Below are 21,386 nucleotides of genomic sequence, written 5' to 3'. Positions count from 1 at the left end.
CATCAATCAACATCTTCACAATTTCAGCATTTCTAATGGGGGATCCTGCAGAAGTTAAATAACCTCTTTGGGACCATATTGGCCTTAATCATGGACAACCCCAAAGCCATATTGACTATCAGTCACTATGGTTACTCGAATTTCCTTTCCCAGTTCACATGCTCAAATCAAAGCAATCAGCTCCACCAGCTGAGCAGAACGAATTACTTTCAGACAAGATGCTTCTAAGACATCTGCCACTGTACATACAGCATATGCAGCACTCAGAGCACCCTCATCAGTTCTCAAACATGAACCATCCACAAACATCACATAGTCAGATTCAGTTAGTGGTTCTTCCTTAATGTCAGGTCTTGGCTTGGTACAATACTCAAGTACATCCAGACACTTTTGATCAACTTCATCTTTCACTTCCACATCCAAAGTGTCAGGTAATAATGTAGAAGGATTTACATTCACACATCTTGTCACTGTCACATTATCTGCACCCAGGATTACTTTCTCATATTTAGTCATCCTGTTGTTTGTCAGGAATTGAGTCTTGGTCCTAGGAAGGAGAATTTCCACTGAGTGTGGTACATATACCTTCACTGGGTATCCCAATACTATACCTTCACTCTGCTCCAAACTCACACTCATAGCAGCAACTGCTTTCAGACATCTTGGCAATGCCTTAGCGACTGGAGCCAACACTGCTGAGAAATATACAATGGGCTTTCTCATTTTTCCATGTCTCTGGATCAAAACTGACAATGCACATCCCTCTCGTTCACTGCAATACGGTTCAAATTCTTTCTCATAATCAGGCATACCTAGTGCTGGTGCTTCACATAAACTGGTTTTCAATTTTTCAAAGGCTTCTATTTCCATTTTGTTCAACACTATGGGGTCTCTTACATCTGCTCTAGTCAGTATCTGTAAAGGCTTTGCAATCAGTGAAAATCCACTGATCCATTGTCGACAGTAACATACCATTCCTAGGAACATTCTCACCTGTTTCCGCATTTTGGGGTGCTTCATTCCTTGAATTATTCTGATTCTTTCCAAGGTAACTTGTTTAGTTCCCTTTGCAGTCTTGTGAACTAAGGACTGCACCTCCTTCTGCCAAATTATTCAGTAAAGCAATTGTGTCTGAAACACATGCATCTTTTTTTTCTTTATGCAACCAGTAGGTCATCAATGTATTGAACTGGTGCATATTTTCCTGGCATGTCTAAACTCTCCAGTGACCTTTTTAGCAACTGATTAAAAATAGAGGGACTCTCAGTATACCCCGGAGGAATTCGGCACCTTGCCGAAATTCGATCTACAAACCAAAATGAAAATATCGGTTGGCTGTCAGGGTGTAATGGAACTGTAAAGAATGCATTGCATAAGTCAATAACTGTATACTATTCTGTATCATGTGGAATTTGATATAAGATTACTGCTGGGTTTGGTACAATGGGGCAACAATTTTGTTTACCTTTTGCAAATCCTGCACTATTCTGAATTTTCTGTTTTTCTTTTTCAGTCCCATTTTAGGTGAATTACATGGACTACTCAACATTTCCTTCAAAATTCCTTGCTCAATCATGTTATCAATAACAGTGGTTCTTCCTTTAATTATATCTGTTGTTAATTTATACTGGGGCGTATTGGGATAATTTACTCCTTCTTTTACAGAAATCTTCACAGGACTCACACCTCTCATTAATCCAATCTCTTCTCCTGTAAAGTCCCCCACCTCTTCTCTGACTGTTTCTTTCTAGTTCACCAGGTATCTTTTCTTTGTCAAATATAGGAACCATTCCATTCTGCTCTGAATCTATCATTGACACAGTCATTTTATATAATCTATCTTCATCTGCAGTTTGAAATTCAATACCATCTGGTGAACAATAAATGGTACAGTTCATCTTACACAGTATGTCCCTTCCAAGTAGGTTAACAGGACTAATGTCACAGACCACAAATCTATGCATTTCTCTAAAATTGCCAATTTGAACCTCAACTGGTTCAGTAAGGGGTGTTTTAATCTGCCTAGTCGCTACTCCTACTACTTGGATAAACTCACCTGAGAGAGGAAGGTTCTGAACTTCTACTGATCTAACGGTAGAACGGGTAGCACATGTGTCCACTAAGAAGGTAACATTTACACCATTCACCTTTCCATTCACAAAAGGACAAGATTGATCTACCTCTAGATTGCGCCAAGCACACACTCCTCTTCCTCTCCTAGGCACTGTCAACAACTTTCATCTGATTTATTTCCATCCGACTTCAGCCAGTACTGTGAAATCACATTCACACGGGGTGGTCTTGTTACATGTTCTCCTCTGTAGAATCCTGTCTCTGCACTGTATTTCTGCAGATTTACACTGTGTGGGAGTGGCGGTTGTGGCACCTGACTCTGCTGGTTAACTACCTGTTACTGTGTCGATAATTGTTGATTTACATCATGCTGCACCTGTGGATTCAATGATGTATTTTCGGGGTTAACCTTTGGAGGTAACTTACACTCGTTCTTCCAATGCCCTAACTTGCCGCAGTTGTAACATGGCCACTTTTTCTTTGCCTCTTCTAAATTTGCTAGCCCCTTTCCTTTATTTGAGTTACCTTTTGCTTTAGCCTGACCTCCATCATTACTTTGGTTTCCTAACTGAGCTACTTGAAGTTCTGCCACTTTCACATGTGCCCACATAGCTTTTTCTTTAAGCTTTCTTTGTTTAGCCTCAAGCTCATCACTACAATATCTTGCATGTCTCACAACCTCATCCACTGAACAGGACTGCCAACACATCAGGTTGTGCTTTATCATATCACCTATCTCTCGTCTTAAACTGAAGACAAATCAATATACAAAATGGCTCATATCCTTTTCACTCAGTTCTTCATACTCACTATACTGTTTAAACACTAAGAGCAGTCTCTCATAATATGCATGCACTGATTCTGTAGGTTCCTGCAATGTCCTATAAATCTTTACCCAATCTGTTTCTTTTGGAGGAATTTTATTCTTTAAGAATGTTACTACCTGATCATATTTGCACATTACCTCAAGTCCTGGAGCACCTGTTTTCGCATCCCTCGGATATTCTGCTTTTGGCCAGTCCACTGTTATTTTACTATCAGACCACAAGTCTGCTGGTACTACTATGCCAAACAATCCATCCAAATCTTCCCACAATACTTTAGAGACTTTCACAAATCGATCTACTTGTCTGTACCATTCTATTGGTTTTTCTCGTAATCTGGGGACATCATTTTTAAATGACAATATATCCTGCCTAGTCCATGGAGCATGCACATAACCTCCTCCTGGTATTTCTCTCATAGGGAATAATTCATTCACTACAGGTTCCTTTTCTTTAACTGGAAATGCCAATGATGTTTTATCGCTGCTTTCTTCCCTTTTCTGCACCTATTTGCTTCTCCATCGTACCACATCTCCCCACTTTCTCAGCAATACAATCAATGCTTTTATCTGAGTTAACATTCCTGCAGTATTCAAATTGTCTATATTCTTCTCAGTAAAATCTACTCTATAAGGCTTTTGTAGCATTTTAATTTTTGCAAATTCTATTCCAAGCTCCTTTGCTGTTTCTTCTAATCGGTCATGCAGATTTTTAGCCCACCATGTAATGCTTTTACACATAAACATTAGTTCATCATCTTGGTAGGTTTTTAGCCTTTTAGTTCCAATTGTTCCAATGATTAATTCTTCCATATCTATTTTTAATTTGACTCCATCTAACATTTTAGGTTCTTGATCTTTTAATTGCAACATTTTAACCCACTCACTTAACTCTTCTGCAGTAGGTCCTACTGGGGTTCTTGTTAAATCAATTTTCTCTACACTCCTCTCGGATGTTACTGATTCTGACTCCGCACCCATTAAAAACTTATACAGAGGACTTTTATTTATGGTTAATTCAGGTGGTGTCATACAACTAGTATTCCTAACTTCAGACAAATCTGGGTAGACCTTTTCTTTTACTTTTTGTAAACTTTGGTTCAAAGGGATTGTTAATGATGGTTCTTATATTCTCTGATTTTCAAATACGGGGATTACAGGGCCTATTGTTACAGGAACAGTTACAGCTTCTATATTTTTAGTGAGTTCTTGTATCCTTTCAGTCAATTCATTTGTAGATCGCATAAATTCAGAGGTACTTGGATTTTCTTCAGGTTTCTGCTCTCCTTTATCAGAACTACTCCTAATTTCAGGAAATCGTCTTAGAGTGCCAGTAAATCTAGTCTCCATTGGTGGTGCATTTGGGGTTACTACTACAGAACTCGGTTGCTATGGAGGGGTCTTCTGTTTAAAATCTCCTCCAACACCTCATCTTCTGTAAAACTAATCCCATAACTCTTTATCTCCGGCTCCACATTATTCCTCTTTTCCGGATATTTCCATCCCACCATTTCATCACTGTTCTCACCGGATACATTCCATCCCACATATCAGCATTTCTCCATCTTCTCATTCTACTCTCATGAGTCATTCCCCATAACCCTCTCAGTCCACACCTTGGTTCTCTGAACTCTTCAAATCTTTCTTGCTCCAATTCATGCATCTCATCTTCCCATTCTGCCAATGCCTCAAATTGAGTCGGTCTTGGTTTTGGTTCAAGCTTTGCCATCTTCTCTCTCAGATTCCGCAAACACTGCAGTACTAAATTAACCTACTACTGAAAATGCCAATGCTCCATCATTCTTAGTATATCGTGCCCAATTCTCTAACCGAATACAGGTGTGATAGCCATATTTCGTCATCATGTATGATGCAGTGTTCTCAAGTTTCTTAAACCATGTAGGTTTCTCTCTTTCTTCTCCGTAATAAAACTGCATTCTCCTGCCGATTTCTTATTTACAAACAATTGTACGCTCTTCCTCAAACTGTTTTGCTGCACTAACCTATCACAGATTCACACTAATGCACCAATCAGAACAGAATACATCACAGTTGCTTTGACCTATGCTTGCGCTGTTCTTGCTAATGCACCAATCAGTTATCAAACCATTTTAGTCATGCGGACAAATCCCAGCGCGACACTTGTGACGTAAGCCCTACTCCGGCTTCTGCAGCTTCTGATGACCCCTCCTTTGCAAAATTTATGGGCACACTGTATTTACACTTTTATATAACTAAAACCAGTTAGTGACCACATAAAACATTTCCATTCGTCTGTTTTGCTAAAACCAAAGCTGATAGTTTATTCACACTCACAAGAATTCTGTATTTCCAGTAGACAGCGCTTACCTCTTCTCTACCCCAGAATTTTAGTCTCGCCGATAAAGTAGCACTTCTCTATACCTTACCCTTCTCTCAAGCTTAGGGAAAAACTCTATTACTCTCTCAGGGATAAGTTTTAATCAGAATACTCAATTGATTCCTGTGCTTAAGCCCTACATTTTATAGGTTGCCTTCGCCATACATTCACCACTTTCACATGTAAAATGTCCTAAACTTGTAACACACGACGATGTTACCACTTTCGAACAGACTATGTAATGTGTGACTTCACTCGCCACACTTTTCCCCCTAACTGCAGATAGAGTAACCAGCTTCCTACCTCCCAGAAGCCTCAAAATTCAGACTACACATAACGTAATACAGACGCAACATATAATGTTAGTCATAATTTGTGTACATCAAAACTCTATATACATTAACCTTGTCAGATCTATACATTGCTTATCCAAGCTAACCTATAGCAACCAGACTCCTGCTACCAAGAAAACAGATCCAGCGCTACTCTCAAACAACCCTCCAAACTATCACAGAAAAACCCAGGAGCTATCACACTTCACTCGTCTGTGGGGCCCATAGCACTGCAAGTCACTCATTCACACAAATCACACTGCTCACAAGATCTTCAAAAATCAGAGGACGAGCTGCTGGATAGCGGAGTACCCTACTTCATCTATTAGTTGAAATTCTATACATTATATCCATATGCATTCTATGGACATTACCATGGTAATTTAAATCTCATAAACAACAATGAAGGCACCACACTGTTTTGGCCAATGGATCAGCTAGTAAAAGTTAGTTATGGACAACAAGACCCGCTTAATTCTCCATTTATTTAATTTTGATTTCTCTTTAAGTCTTCTAGCATGACCTTACCTTCAGAATTTTAATCTTTATTCAGAAAAACTAGATTAAGCATTTCTCTGATCAATTCAAGTAAAAGGATAAAATAAGTTCAATTAGTTTACATTTATTAGCAGAATAGTTCAGAAATGAGAAAATTCAATGACATATTACCCATCTTCTTGGTCATAGAGGAAAGAACAGGATTAAACAACAAAGTTCCCAAAAACAGCCTCTCTATCTTCCTCGATGTTCACCTCCCATCTAGACTCGGATCCCATAAAGTCAACTACAAAGAAGGATGCCTACCACACTTCATTACAAATTTACAAGACCGCTCTTCGCAAAACTAAAAGTACATTCTTCCAGGAAAGAATAGAAAACGCCTCCTGCTCCTGCAAGGAATCTTTTATTATTTTAATAGAACTTCTTAAGGTCCCAGACCCCGGACCTAGAACTCCACCAGACCCGAAAGCAGATGAGGAAAAATGCCCTAAACTGGCCAACTTCTTTGAGGAGAAGATCCAGAAAATCCTTGCCTCTATCCCATCCACCAACTTGAGCGAGGAAAAAGAGACCAACACTACTCTCACTTCCCCCCGTCTAAATTCCTGGGGACCAGTGACTGTCGAAGAGGTCGGAAGCATGCTAGACACCATCAAAAGCGGATCTCCCAGGGACCCCGCCCCGCTACGTATCCTTAAGAAAGTGGCTCCTACCATCGTTCCCCCCCTTACCCATCTCATCAATGCCTCACTGCAACAGGGAGTCGTCGTCCCCAGCTGGAAGGCGGCAGTCGTCAAGGCCCTATTGAAAAAACCCTCCCTGGATCCATCGGACTTGGCCAACTATAGGCCAATCTCACTTCTTCCCGGATCCAGTAAGATTGCCGAAAAGCTTGTGAATAAAAAACTCTCTCAATTTTTGGAAATCAACAATCGGCTTAAAAGCTCGCAGACTGATCTCCGCCCAGGGCAGGGTACCGACATCGCCCTTCTCGCAGCGGTGGAGGAGGCCAGAGCACATCTGGACGCAGGGGGATCAGTGGCAGTGATCCTCCTGGACCTCAGTGCGGCCTTCGACACCGTCAATCACCAGCTCCTTATTCACCGACTTAGGAATATCGGTGTAGAGGGAACCGCACTGACCTGGCTTACGTCTTTTCTGAGCCAACGCTCTTTTCAGATCTGGGAGAATGACACCCGCTCCCCCGTAACACCCCTCCAATGCGGCGTGCCTCAGGGTTCTTCCCTGAGCCCGACATTATTTAATGTCTACACGTCCCCATTGGAGGAGGTTGTCAACCCGTTTGGAGTGAGTGTCGTCAGCTACGCTGATGACACTCAATTAGTGGTGTCCCTATCTCACCCAAGTCAAGAACCAGCGGACTTATACAACTGTCTGACGCAGATACAAGGATGGATGAACAGCTCATCTTTGAAACTTAACGGATCAAAGACAGACATTCTCCTCCTTGGTCAGAAGGGGCTGTCCCTTTCACAGAACATCTGGCCCCCCTGTCTGGGTGCGCCTCCAGACCCGAAGCCCGAGATTAAAAGCTTGGGCATTTGGCTCGAAAGAGATCTGTCTTTCACGACACAAGCCAAAAAAGTGGCCGGGACATGCTTTGGGCTTCTCAAGTCGATCAGGAAGATTCTGCCTCTACTTCCTTCCACCTCTCAAAAACTGTTAATCCAAGGCCTTATCTTATCAAGGCTGGATTACAGCAACACCATCTACCTAGGAGCCCCTGAGGCAACCCTGAACAAACTACAAAGGATACAGAATGCCGCAGCCCGGATCCTCACCAATACCCCTGCCAGAGCTTCGGCCAAACCAGCCTTGAAGATTCTCCACTGGCTCCCAGTGAGAGAGCGAGTGAAATTCAAGGCCCTATGTCTGGCTCACAGTCTTCTACAAAACAAAGGCCCCCCTATTTTAAGAAAATTTATCAGACCATACAAAGCCCCAAGATCTTTACGATCCGACCAGGAACATCTTATCATTATCCCTAAAGTCAAGAAGGCACGCACGGGGGGAAGGCGCTTCTCGGTCCACACTGCACGCCTTTGGAACGCGTTACCCCGCGACCTTAGAACAGAACCAGACTATCTCCGATTCAGGAAGCGGTTGAAGACTCATCTCTTTCCCTAAAATGCTGACTCCTCCCCCTTGTCCCCACTGACCTGCAGTTGTATGGATCTTAGCGCTGGGATACTCACGGGTGACTACGCGCTTTATTAAATTTAATAATAATAATAATAATAATAATAATAAAAAGTTAAAGTCAGGAAAAATTTCAAAGTCTTTGCACCCAGAAAATCGATCCGTCGTGGTGCGAAAATAATTCAAAAGAAAGCTTTCTTCTCTCTTCCAAACAGCCTCTTTACCCTTTTTCCCTAACTATCTAACTAAAATTTGAAACTTTAGGGTCCCCACTCTTTCCTCATTGGTCCATTCGAGGGGTGGTGAAGATCACCTCATCTCCTCATTGTTCTAATTTTGCAAAGTCACTTCCATAATTCTCATACGGTCATAATTGTTCATGTTTGCAAGATTTCATTTCTGTCCTTATGTCCTTATGTCGACAGTCAACTTTCCCAGGCTCACAACTCGAGCATTCCATCTTGATACCATTCTTCTTCTCAGGCCACGCTGACCTTGACATCAGTAGCCCAGGCACAGGCTGCTCGTACATCTCTAGAGTGCAGTCGCGCATGCGTAGAATTACACTTTCTCAGAGTCTCGCAAACCCTCCATATTATACTAGGCCGCATGGGCCATGATGGGAACTATTATAGAAACAAACACAATTAAACATTAGATTCCGAAGTAAAGCCCATCTGTTTACCTTCCACCATTCTAGGTTTACCCTGTTAATGCTTACTTAGCCTTATGCCACAAAAAGGCGTTGTTTTCTTACCATTCTCCTTCGTTATTGCCACAATGAATACTAAAATAAGCATACATTAATAGTTTTGTTAAATTAGAAGCGTTATTGCACTATGTTAGTATGACAAATTCACATGATTAATGTATTACGATTTGCAACACAAGCAAATTAGGATCTCACGTGTACTTTTCTGTGTGTGTTTTCTTTTTCTGTTGGTTAGTTTCAAATCCACGCGATTAATACAAATTATAGTTATGAGAAACTAACTTTACGAGGGGTATACAACATTTCTTGTCACAGCCTCGCTCCATCAGCTATTACACCTTTTAGGAACAAAAGGCCTGATTCGCAAATGATCATTTACACTTTTGAGTAATTTACACTTTGAGTAAGTTTACTTCTTTTTGGCTGTTCATAAAATCCAAGTGTAAATTTACTACAAATGTGTATCTCACATGTCTCCAACAAACTGAAGGGCCTTAAGGCTATACAATTCTGAGTATGTTTACTACTTTTTGGCTATCCACAAAACCAGAGTATACATTTACCCATAAAAGTGTAACTTACACTCTGATTTTGTCAATGGTCAAAAAGGTGTAAACTTACTGAAATGTACATTACTCAAAGTGTAAATTACCTTTATGAATCAGGTTCAAAATGTTCAAATTAATAAAATCCCTTTCTTTCAAGTCAGTGTGTGTGTAAAGCATCTCCTATTCGCCCAGCACTTTAGACTTAATGTACTCAACAGCCTCTGTAACTTAAAAGGTACTGGAGCTGGGAGAGGGAGAAGAAACTGCAGGGAACTTCTGCACTTTTTAATACTCACCTGAGACTCACAGAATATGGATTTTTATTTGGGTTTTAGAAAGGGTATGAAATGGCCCTATAACTCATTGACAGATAAACCATTTCATCAAAAGAAACTGGGATGTGATGAAGGGTAAAAGTGACTTTTCCTTGAGAAGAGCTCCATCCTGTCTCTCCATCTCACTTACAATACAGCTGGTCACACATGAAAATAAGAATGTCTAGACAGCAGACTTTACCATAAATTAGGACATTGGAATGTTGGAAGCGACATTGAAAACAATGGAGTGCTCTGGGCTTTTAATGGCCGGTTGAAGCCCAGATCTCCAACATTCCAATGTTTGTTCACAGCTTCTGTTGTGAACAAAAGGCCTCATGGAGCCCGGGGAGGCGGGGGGGATTTCAACCCCCTCGGGCTCTGTGAGGCATTTGTTTGACAAATTAGGACATTCTGTCCTCTAGGGGTGGAATGTTCTAAAAACCTTAGAGCTTTCCATTGTTGGCTCTACCGGACATTAAAGACCCGCTCCCTTGTTAAAATCCTCCCTTCAGCTTGGGTTGTTAACGCTGGAGCAGGCCTTTAATGGCCATTAGAGCCCACTGCGGCAGGCACTAAGGCTATATTATACTCTAAGGCTATATTATATCTTGATGAAGCTCCATTTTTTCCAATTGACCAATGAACATTCCTGGTTCCTGTTAGATAAAACCCTAGTGTCTATACAAGTGTTAGCTCCATTTGTGAAACAAGTCCACTTTTTTGTACTAGAGGAGTGACATCATGGATCTTACTGTAACACCAAGCGCACAAATACTGCTCTAGCACCTGCAAATTTACGAGGCAGGGTTTGCCTTATTTGCCTGCGGCTGTGCCAAACCCAAAATCATAGGGCATCCATTTGGTTGGGCTTAGGTTCACTTCAGTTAGCATGTTCTGGGCATATACCCCCCAATAAAGGCACAAAACTACTCAGGATATGGTCCACCTACTACAGTCCTGCATTTTCGGTAATGAGTGACCAGGATCCAAAGGACTTTTGATGGGAGCGCGATCAGGGTACTTTAATTGGCCCTGTGATGGCACGTTTCTAGATAGCGTACCAACACAGGGCCAATGTGGGGCTTCTGGTACAGGGCCACGCATTGCACATACTGCTATACAGCCTGCCTTTGTGCCCGGGAGTGCTGCGCTTGCCCATTGTCGGGTGACTTGCAAAGATGACTGCCTTCAGGGATCACATCCATTCGCCTGGGTATACTCAGGACCCCTCTCAGTGTACAGGGATTTGAGGCCTATACACACTGTGGCCTAGAACTGGGTGAAACTTCAAGTTTGTCAGTGCGAGGAGGTTGTGGAGCTGCACAAGCGCACTCCTAAAGAAGGTGCACCACTGCAGCTGCCCTGCGCCGTGCTATGTGCAAAGTAGTGGGGGAAATTCTCCTCTAGTGCCATCTCTTTTGTCCTGATATAGAAGACAGTGTCAGAGTATGTGGGAAAATTAACATGTTAAAAGATACAAAGGAAATGCTTGACCTTAAAAAACCCGAGCCTTATGGAAAAATGCTGAGGCCTTGCAATTCAGCCTTGATTTATGTTATTTTTTGTTTACTATACCAAACAATTTCACATTTTGGTAAGATATGTCTTGTGCTAGACAACCAAAATATCACATCTGATAATAATATGTGTCCAATGAACCCTACAATATTACAAATTTACCCCGGACTGTCTACCTCTTACTAACAAACATTTCCTTTTTATCATTCAAATATCATAATTTGACAGACTAATCTTTCAATTAATTGACTCAAGAAAAGCCAGCCATTATGAAATTAAAAATGCCACTAACCTACTTTTAAAATGCCCTACATGTGCACTCAAATTTATCCTGATTTGCCCCTGAAATATATGAAATGTAATCATTTAAAGACATAGAGAAGCTTCTGCCCTCACTTGACATACCTCCATTTAGGGATGTAGACAACAGATTGCCACATTTCCGGTATACAGGGAAAACCATTAGAAGTTCAATGTAGTAATCAGCTGTTGATGTTGACTGTAAAAGTGGATCGGGTGTGAGCAAGCCCCTAACTCTGGCTTTTTATGTCAAATAGAAGTATTGTCAAGGCAGTGTTGATACCCAGTGGCGGCTCGCCGTGGGAGTGATTCGGGGTGGGGGAGGGGCTGGGAAGGGGGTAGTGGAGTCCGACATACAACGGAGAGGAGTAAGGTAAGTAATTAAATTAATAAAATAATTTACCTTGTGCGTGCTGCATCGCCAACTCGGCGATGCAGTACGCGTAAGGTAAAATTGTTTTATTTATTTAATTACTTACCTTACTCCTGTCCGTCGTATGTCGGACTCCAATACCACCCCTTCCTGCACCTCCCTGCCCACCACCCGCAGCCCTCCCACGGCGAGCCACCACTGTTGATACCTAAACCTGTATCATCTATGTAATCCCCATTATTTTCTTACTACTAGTGTGTTCTGGTATCAGAAATTATATTCGGATATTGGCACAAACAATTGTCCGTAATAATTTATTACAGGTGAGCAGTGAAGTCACAGGAGCCTGGTTGCACCAAGCGCTTCTGCATATAACCCGAGTACTTGGTCACAGAAGCTGAAAGCCTGGCAGGCTCTATTTGCACTGCAAGCGGAGGAGTCACAAAGGCCTGTAATCCTCTCGCTTTCAGCTGCTAAAAACAAGTGAGCTGCCCTACATCAGAGCTCCAACAGATGGAAGGCAAAGAACATAATGTGTGCGAACAGTAATAACAGGGAGAGGAAAATGCATCGCGCCGTATGAAATATGGTTTCGGGGAGTCATCTGCATGGGGTCACCAGAAATGTAGGCACGAAATGCGGCTTGTATCGATTTTTGTGGCAACAGTTCTGTCATTTCAATGATGAAGTGAACCAAACAGCTGCCATCCACATTTTGGTTTTTAATGAAGGAGAATGCCATTTTTAAATCAGCGACTTGTAGCGAAAGTGAAAGGACCCTCACATTACTAGTTTGAGAACTATGTGTCTCTAACTCCCTAATTAAGGAATCAACAGATGTTAAACTAAAGAGGCAAAATAACACCAAGACAGAACGTTTAGAGCTTCTAACATAATACAAAAGACTACAGAGGTACATATGGGTCACTATGTATTATGTATTATAAGGAATAAAGTAGTCCAGACTGTAAGCAGTGAGGCTTTTATTAGCATCATCCTGGAGTTCCACAGCCTTCCAAATAGATTTCTCCTTAGCCTAGTACATCACTTTAGTCATGACACTCCTATGTGACTTGAATAGTATTGATAATACCTATCCCACATGCTCTCATATTATCACATCTATCGATGCTGACAACAACGTGCAAAGCTGATCAACACCACCTACCGGGCTCAGGGGTTATGCTCACGCAAAAAATGTATGCATCCAGTCTGACACCCGGGTAAACTCAAAACTAAGGAATTTGCAGCTGTATCTTGGTTTTACCAGATAATGCATTACCGAAGATAAGAAACTTGTTCTTTAGGGAGTTTGTCCCTATTCCGCGTATTTGTGGTACTATTTCGAATTTTAACAGCCAATAAAAGTTATCCAATGTTGACATGTAAGTTGTTCCTTTAAAATGGGCAATAAAGGGAGCTTTCGTAAATGTTAACATTTTCTCAGATTTCTAAAGATAACATTTTGAAAAGAAGGTGCATTACCACAGCTCCGTCATATCCTGAGTTTTCTTCAAATTTGCACTGACCTATTTCTATTTCTGGTTTATTATACATCCTTTGCCATCCGACTGCTATTTGACATAGACACAGAAATAGAGTTCTATTGAAGTTAAAGGTACCCTCAATATAGATAGACCACTGTTTCTTAAATGTGTATTGCTTGTATGTCCTTGAGCTGTTTTAGCTAATTAAACTCAGACCTACTGATTTTTGCAAAGTGTGTTATTTATGCTAGAATTGGTGCAATACAGCAGTACACATGCTCTGTATTTGTCTTATACTAAGCTCGGGAGGAGAGATACTGAAATCGAGATAGTGCACCAAAAAAGGGAAAGGTAGCTGGGATAAGAGATAAGAGAATTTAACAAAAATAACATGAAAGGAAAGGGAATAGGACTTTATACACGACTAGCAGCCCGTCCAGACCTTGTCCGGGAGCAATCAGGCTTCAGGGCCCCTGCCCGCCCCGGCCCCCGCCCGCCCCGAAATTGTCCTTGGGTCCCCCGGAGCCTTACCTCATCCGCCGCACCTCCCCGCGCTCCTGAGTTCACCAGTCCGCCGCTCCTTGCCGCTCCTCCCCGCCTGTCCGCCGCTCCTCCCAGCCTGTCCGCCGCTCCTCACCGCTCCTCACCGCTCCTCCCCGCCTGTCCGCCGCTCCTCCCTGCGCTCATGTCCGCCGCTCCTCCTCAGGCTCCTGGACCTCGCTCTTCCCCGCGCTCCTGATGTCAGCACGCACGTCGCGGCCGGCGCTACTTCCATAGGACTACAATTTTTTTTCTCGTACATTTTTAAAATAACTTATATTTTTTAAATGTATATATCCTATGTCCATCTGCACACCCTGACAATTACAACGATGTATCGGGTGTGTGGATTGGCCCTGTGGTTCCCGAGTTTACCCACCTCAAAGGTTCAAAGTTCTTCCTTTTTAATAGTAGTATAGATAAATGGGACTGTGGTATCCCTTCCATTAAAAAAAACTGTAGGGCAGGAACCTTGTACCTCTTTCATGGTCACAAATACATACACCTTAATTCAGTGAATAAGCATTGACGTCAAGTGGTTTGTTGTGTTTTATAAAATGAGGTTTTCATGAGAGTCAGCAAACTTTCCTCTGCATCACGGAATTTTTTGTGTGCATTAACATTTTCATGCTGTTGCTGGATTTTGCATATACATAAAGAATGTTGTGAAACTCTGTCTACGCTTACCTCAGAATTTTTTTGTAAAAAACATTGCAAAGCCGCAATTTAAAAGAACAAAAGATTGGCGCTGCAGGGGGACCCCTGTGATACCTACATTCCTCCAGGTACATTTTCCTCAAACTATTATTTGCAGGAATTTTCCAAACAATGTTTTTTAGGGAGACTAATACAGCTCAAAGAAATTTTGTAAAGTGCACGAGCTCCATAACAGCGTACACTGCAAAAGTTATGTACAGTGTACACCATCAGCAAATACGTTATGTCCTATACCCACAGTCTTAGAGATGTCAAGATCACAAATTGGTTGGCCACTGTTTATTAGGACGACTGATGCTCTAGTCAACTTGCTTAGGAGCACCCTACCTGCATGAGCTACACATAAAACGAAAATAAGCGAGTGGAAGAAATTGGAGGCACCACTGCCATCCAAATGAAATAGTCTTACAATTTAGTGATCCGCTTTCCTTATTAGTTGATATATTTTCTTGGCCCATTCTCTATTTCTCTCATATATAGAGAGCTTCACCATGCTCATGCCTACTATGGGAGGAGCTAAGTAGGCTCTTACTGTGGATGCATCTCCCTAGCTCCACCTAGTGGCCATGTTTAGCAGTAAAGGGATTCTGCTCCAATTGTTGTTTCCTGTTTATTTTCAACTTGTGGTTTTAGATGTTAAGTTATTTTGTTCTGATCATAACTTTACACTGTGTTACATACATCAGCAGACCACTTTATCCTTATCTATACAATCATATTCTATACTACAGTTTCATATTTTAACTTCCTCGACTCTCTACCTGTCACATTCTACTGTTGTGAAGAGATGTAGGTAAAGAGCCTTCATTCATTACAATGACCTTCTGAAATTACACAAAGTTATTTACCACAAAGCGTGCACATTTCTGCAGATTTCAGTTTCCTCAGGAAAAGTGTGGAATATTCTGTTTTTCAAAGATGTTAAATAGAAAATGCATAATTTCAGCTCAAGAATAAAGATTTACTATATTTAAAGCAGTGCTTTAAATGGGAAGGTGCTACCAGGTACTGAGTGCCTGCACTTCTTTAGTTTGGAAGGAACAGTATCACCAAGTCTCAACAAGGATATCTTTTCTGCAATGGAAGAGTACTAGCACTTCTCGATAAATAATACAATCTGAGGCGAGACTGTAAGTACCTCCACTTGTATATTTGAATTTCAAGCAATGGTTCAATAAAAACTAACATATGTTGAAAAGGAAATCTTGGAAAATTACCTCAAATTAAAGAGGCAGCCAGTGTGTATTTTGAAGACCATTGCTTTCTTTTTACCTCTCTGTATATGCTATCAAATTCGGATGACTGTGCACACATTGTGCAAACATGGAACATGAGTAAATTGATAAGGTGCCCCCTAATTCCTAAGGGCCTCTTGAAAGTGCACTACAAAGGAAATTAACTATTGGGACGACCTTCTGTGTCACAGTAGCTGATGATGAGGAAGCCACTTGGCAGGATGAAGGACAATAGCAACGACTCTTGTTTGGCCCCTTGTAATTCCTAAGCATGCATTTTATCCTTTGCAAGTTTTGAAGTCACTTATGAGCTTTGCACTACCTTTAAGGCTTTTATGTTAACATCCTGTTATTCCATCATGGTCAAAGGTTAGATGATCTTTCTGTAACTCCAGAAGGTTCAACTCCTATATGATATAGTTCCCTCTGTTCTTAGGACCAGTGCAAGAGCGTTAATGCTCCACCACTAGACCTTCTCTGCACCCTAAGTGTCACCTACATTTGAGACTCTTCTGTTCTCTAACGACTGAACCGATTTATAGGTTTTACCTATGCCCGGCCTATCGTGTGTTTGGAACTCTATACATTCTTCAATGGACAGCAATGGGTTTTTTTTAATAGCAGTGGTGTTAAATGCAAGAACTGGGGGTACAGAGCCATACCTGAATTTCAGGATGTTGACAAAAGATATATTTGCATACAATGGATCTAATTAGAACAAATTTTCATAATCAATGACTAGCCCAAAAGTCTGGTGTGCACCTTCATCTACGTTTCACACTTGTTTCATGGTATAACCAGGGCCACCGGAATTATGCAGCAAGAGAGGGTCAAATTATGTGACATGGTTGAGTAAATTATGCGGCAAGTAAAGGCAAATTATGCGGCAGAAAGCTGCACCCTTTGTAACAGTATTACTTCATTATTTTGTCATTTTTAAACTTGGCCACACTGTCTGGGTATTAATTACACCTCAATAGTACCAGTTTGACACCCAAATATAGCAATAAGGTACAGAACGTTGACCAGTCGAGCTTTGCAAAGTGGCTTCTACTGAGGGACAACACGTGTTGCTGAATTGTTTGTAAATTTTTGAATCGTTTGAGCTAGAAAGAACATTTTTTTTAAATCCAAATCTGCAGATTGTGGCAGATGATGAATTATGTGGCAAATGCAGCAAATCTATACTTAAGCGAAAATTGCAGCAGCTGCACAACATTCCAGTGGCTTTGAGTATAACCCTGTAGTAGAATAAAACACTTGATGACAATAATGTGCACTTTTCACTACAAACGCGTCACTTTCCTGGTACAATCGTTGCTGCAGAGGGAAATGCAGTGTGCACTAGTTTCGCTTTCTAATGAAATTCCTGGCAGCATGGCGTTTGGTTCCAATAGGAAGCTGGAAAAATCTGCAACATTATTATTTAAATCTCTGCAAGCTCCTGATTAGAGAACAATCATTTTTGAAATGTGCAGAATCACGTCGAGGTCACCATCCCCATTTTCTGTTTGTTAAAACTGATGAGAGAGCATTATGTAGATATGAAATATACCAGAAAGAGCTACTTAGCAGTTGCAGTGATCGGTAGCTTAATTTTGCATTTTATTTTCAAACTGGTAAATGCTAATTTTATATCATCTTAGTCATTTCATGCCTGGTTGATAAGGAACATCATTAACAGCTCCCTTCCTGTTGCAACACTCGCTTTACCCATTATAACATTTACAAATGCCCTACATTTTATACATTTTTTACAACCCTAAGTGTGTTCTCTTAAGGGCTGAATATTTTCTGCGAGCGTAAACATATCTTGGGTTATGTAGCCAGAGTTTGAATTCATCATTACATGTTTTCGGATATATTTGCCTTTTAGGGACCAATAAATAGGCTATGTTTCCGCCTTGCAAATATTTTTTTTACTTTAAAGATTAAAATATTTTGCTTTTGAAAGTCTATGCAAGTTTTCAAGGGATAACTGGAGAAGGCTGGCAATGAGCTAAAAAAATTCACCAAAATATTTTATAAAATATACTTGTTCACAAGATTTCAGTTGATTTCATTATTGTTTCTCATGACAAAAGAAACAAATAAAGCCCAGTATGTAAAATTAAGGAATTATGGGCCATATGTATCAACAAACCCTTTTGCGATTCCTAAATAGCGATTTTTAAGGAATCGCTATTTAGGAATCGCAAAATGGTATGTATGAAGAAATTCGCTTTTTTTAGCGATTCCTTAATCTTCCTTGGAATAATTTCCAATGCATTCCTATGGGCCAGGAGGCCCATAGGGATGATTGCGAAATAATTCTCAAATTGCGAATTCGCAATTTGCTAATCGCAATTTGAGAATTATTTCAAGGGTGCAGGGGTGTCTCAAAGACACCTTGCTGCACCCCTGAAATGTACATGAGTGTGCATATGGCGCACATACATGCCCTATGGGAATGTGTGTGCATCACATGCCACCTTAAAAAATGCCAAATTGTGAATTTTTTGAAGAATTCGCAAGGTACCATCAACTACAGGTTGGTGGTAATTTGCGAATTCTTAACCATAATTCGCAGCCCAAAAATGCTATATACATAGCATTTAAGGAATCGCAAAATTGCGATTCCTTAAATGCTATGGCAAAATAAGGAATCGCAAATCTTTGCTATTCCTTATTTTGCGAATATTTCATTCATACCAAAACATGCAAAAAGGCCTTTAGCGATTCGCAAAGGCCGAAATTCGGCTAATTTCGGCCTTTGCGAATCAAAAAAGGCTTGATACATATGGCCCCAAGAAACATTTTAAATATGACTGACTGACTTAAAGCATTCTTACATGCTCACAAACATTTCCCCAGGGGCCACAAACCATGGTCTGTAGTGAGCCCGAGGGCCGCATTATTGGCAGCATGGTGAGTGGAGCTTATTGGGTGGATAAAGTGGGAATAGGAGAATCGAATCACATACATGGTGTAGTCAGCTGGCTTAGTGGACTAATACGTTCATTGTAGGGACCTGTGTTTGACCTTATGGTCACAGGTTCAAATGCTGATAGCTCCACTCAGCCTTTCATCCTTCTGAGGTCGATAAAATGATTATCATTGAGTTGGGTAACAATAAACATCTGTTATTCAGCGTCAAGATACCCTTGGGTAACAGTGTGCTTCACACATACACTTTGCGAGTCAAGGAATTATTTTAGGGTTTCTTTCCTTACTGCCACCTAAATTAAGTCCCCAGTCTCTATTAGAGTCATAGATTTGGCAATACTGTGTTATTCTGTATATGAATTGCTATGCCTCTACTGCAACTTGGGGCAAGTCTTTCTGCCTGCTATCGTTCCCTTGGGAGAAGCAAGTGTAAAAAGGAAGTTACTAGAAAATCTAGGATCAATCCCGGCTTCCACACTTGACCCAACTGTTTGATCCAAGTCAACTGCCTAATTTCACTTTACCTCCTTTTTTCTTCATTATGGCAAATAAGAGTACCTTGATATACATGAGTTCAGGATATAACCTGTACAAACCTATTGTGTTTGCTTTGATAGACTATAATACCCATCTCTAATAACAACCCTAACCACCCAGAGAGTTCCACGTAGCAACTGGCTCGCTTCTTAGTTCACTATTGGCACTGTTGTCAGGGTGTGATGAGGCATAAATATTTCTACAATTCAACAAAAATGGTTCAGCACACCATACAGTATATAGTGACAGTGTTAATAAAGTTAATGATATCAATAAGCCATGGAGTTTTCTTTCTTGTTTTTATTCCAAATCTTCACACACAAGTAGCCAACGCGTTTCGTCCGAAGGACTTCTTCAGGGCGAATAGTTATCAAAGTTACATCTTGGATTATGTGTTCCAGGGCTTTATCAGTGAGAACCAGTCTCCAGATACTTTAATTGAAAAGATCCTTATTTTAAGATGGACTAGTCAGATTTCTGCGAATGCTGTATTGAGTGGAAACGAGATTTGGATGCCAAAATTCACATCCATTGGCAGTGATATCAATATTCACCTTAGACGATCATCATATCTCCGTTCTTCCCGGTCGCAGCCTCGAATGGGTATTTCTACACTCATTTTTGAAATCCATCAGTTTTAAATAAAACTACTTCTAAATGCACTATCTATTCTGATGTACTAAGTTGTAACACTTCTGCATTTCAACTTTTAGAATTTTGAAGAGACTTTGTTATATTTTTACACGTTTGCTGCTATATGTATTGAAAAATTAATGTGGTCCTTAAGTTAACTTTAGCAGGGAACCTTATTTGCTTCTTTTCATTTACTTCAGTTAGCCTGTAAATAAACGTGTTCCGTTTCTTTAACTTATTTTCGAATATTTGTGCTCTTTGAAGTAAACAGCAGCCAAGTGCAGTCATTCAGCTGAGGGACCGCAAGTGAAGGTCAGGAGGGCCGCATGCGGCCCGCGAGCCATACTTTGAGTACCCCGGCTGTAGAATAAACAGGACTTCAGAGTTTTTTAAAGTCCTTCACTGAGTGCACCTGTGCTGGTCAAAGGATGAGGAGATGCAGAATGTTGGCCCATGCAATGAGAATGCCCTCCCACCTTCAGAAACAAGCATTGCTTGAGCCACAACAAGATGCTTGAGATCAGCATGTCTGAGGTTCCCTGCAGCTTGGCAAGGATGCATGTGGGAGGAGAGAAAAGTCAGTGGACCCTTTGTATAGGCTTTAGGTGCTTCAACTTATTTTGAAGACAATTTTTGCACTGAATGAAGCAAGTAGGAGGGTCAACTCAAATGTGCTTCACAAACCTCCACACAGGACAATCCAGGAGAACCAAGCAAGCATTGCTGGAATTACAACACTTGGTTGAAGAGAAGGGATAGAAATGAGAAAAGAGGCACAGGCTGATGGATAAGACTATGGATACACCATGAGGTCTCTGCTGGACCATGAGGACTCAAGATGAGTGGAGGACCCACAGAAGCCTGTGACTGTGATAAATCAGAATTATACGATAAGTCATATGAAATCCAAAGGTGAGTGTAAATAGAATGGGATATACCTCCGAGTGCTTCCTCACTGTCCCAGAACAACGGCTTTGACAAGCACCAGAGCAACAATGAAATACCCTGACACACAGAGATACAGAAACAGCCTGCTGGGAAACAAACACTGGCTAGATCAATAACCCTGACTGGTGGAGCCAGTGGGAACCCTAACGTGATGGAAAACAAGAAGGGAAAACCCCAATAAATGTGCAGGATGCCGAAGGCCGGATGCGTACTAAAGTTGGACTCTTTCATTGCTAAGGCAATTTGACTTCCTTCTGGCACGGATATATTCACCTGGAGGTCATCTGGCCTTTGTGAATGCCTCTCTGGAAGGGTGCCCCAGCTGCCACTGGCCTGGACTCCACACTC

At 41.1% G+C, this 21,386-nt stretch overlaps 1 protein-coding gene across 1 annotated transcript in view; it reads left to right on the top strand.

Annotated features, from left to right (window-relative positions):
• GRM5 (glutamate metabotropic receptor 5) overlaps window positions 1-21,386 on the top strand; it is a 418,371-nt gene that overhangs the window by 43,507 nt on the left and 353,478 nt on the right. The window contains exon 3 of the mRNA XM_086936081.1: window positions 6,507-6,718. Coding sequence (XP_086792207.1) covers window positions 6,507-6,718 — 212 coding nt within the window. The remainder of the gene's footprint in view (window positions 1-6,506; window positions 6,719-21,386) is intronic.

Source organism: Lissotriton vulgaris, chromosome 8, assembly GCF_964263255.1.
Source record: "Lissotriton vulgaris chromosome 8, aLisVul1.2, whole genome shotgun sequence".
Lineage (NCBI taxonomy): Eukaryota > Metazoa > Chordata > Amphibia > Caudata > Salamandridae > Lissotriton > Lissotriton vulgaris.
This window is presented reverse-complemented; position numbering and strand designations above follow the sequence as displayed.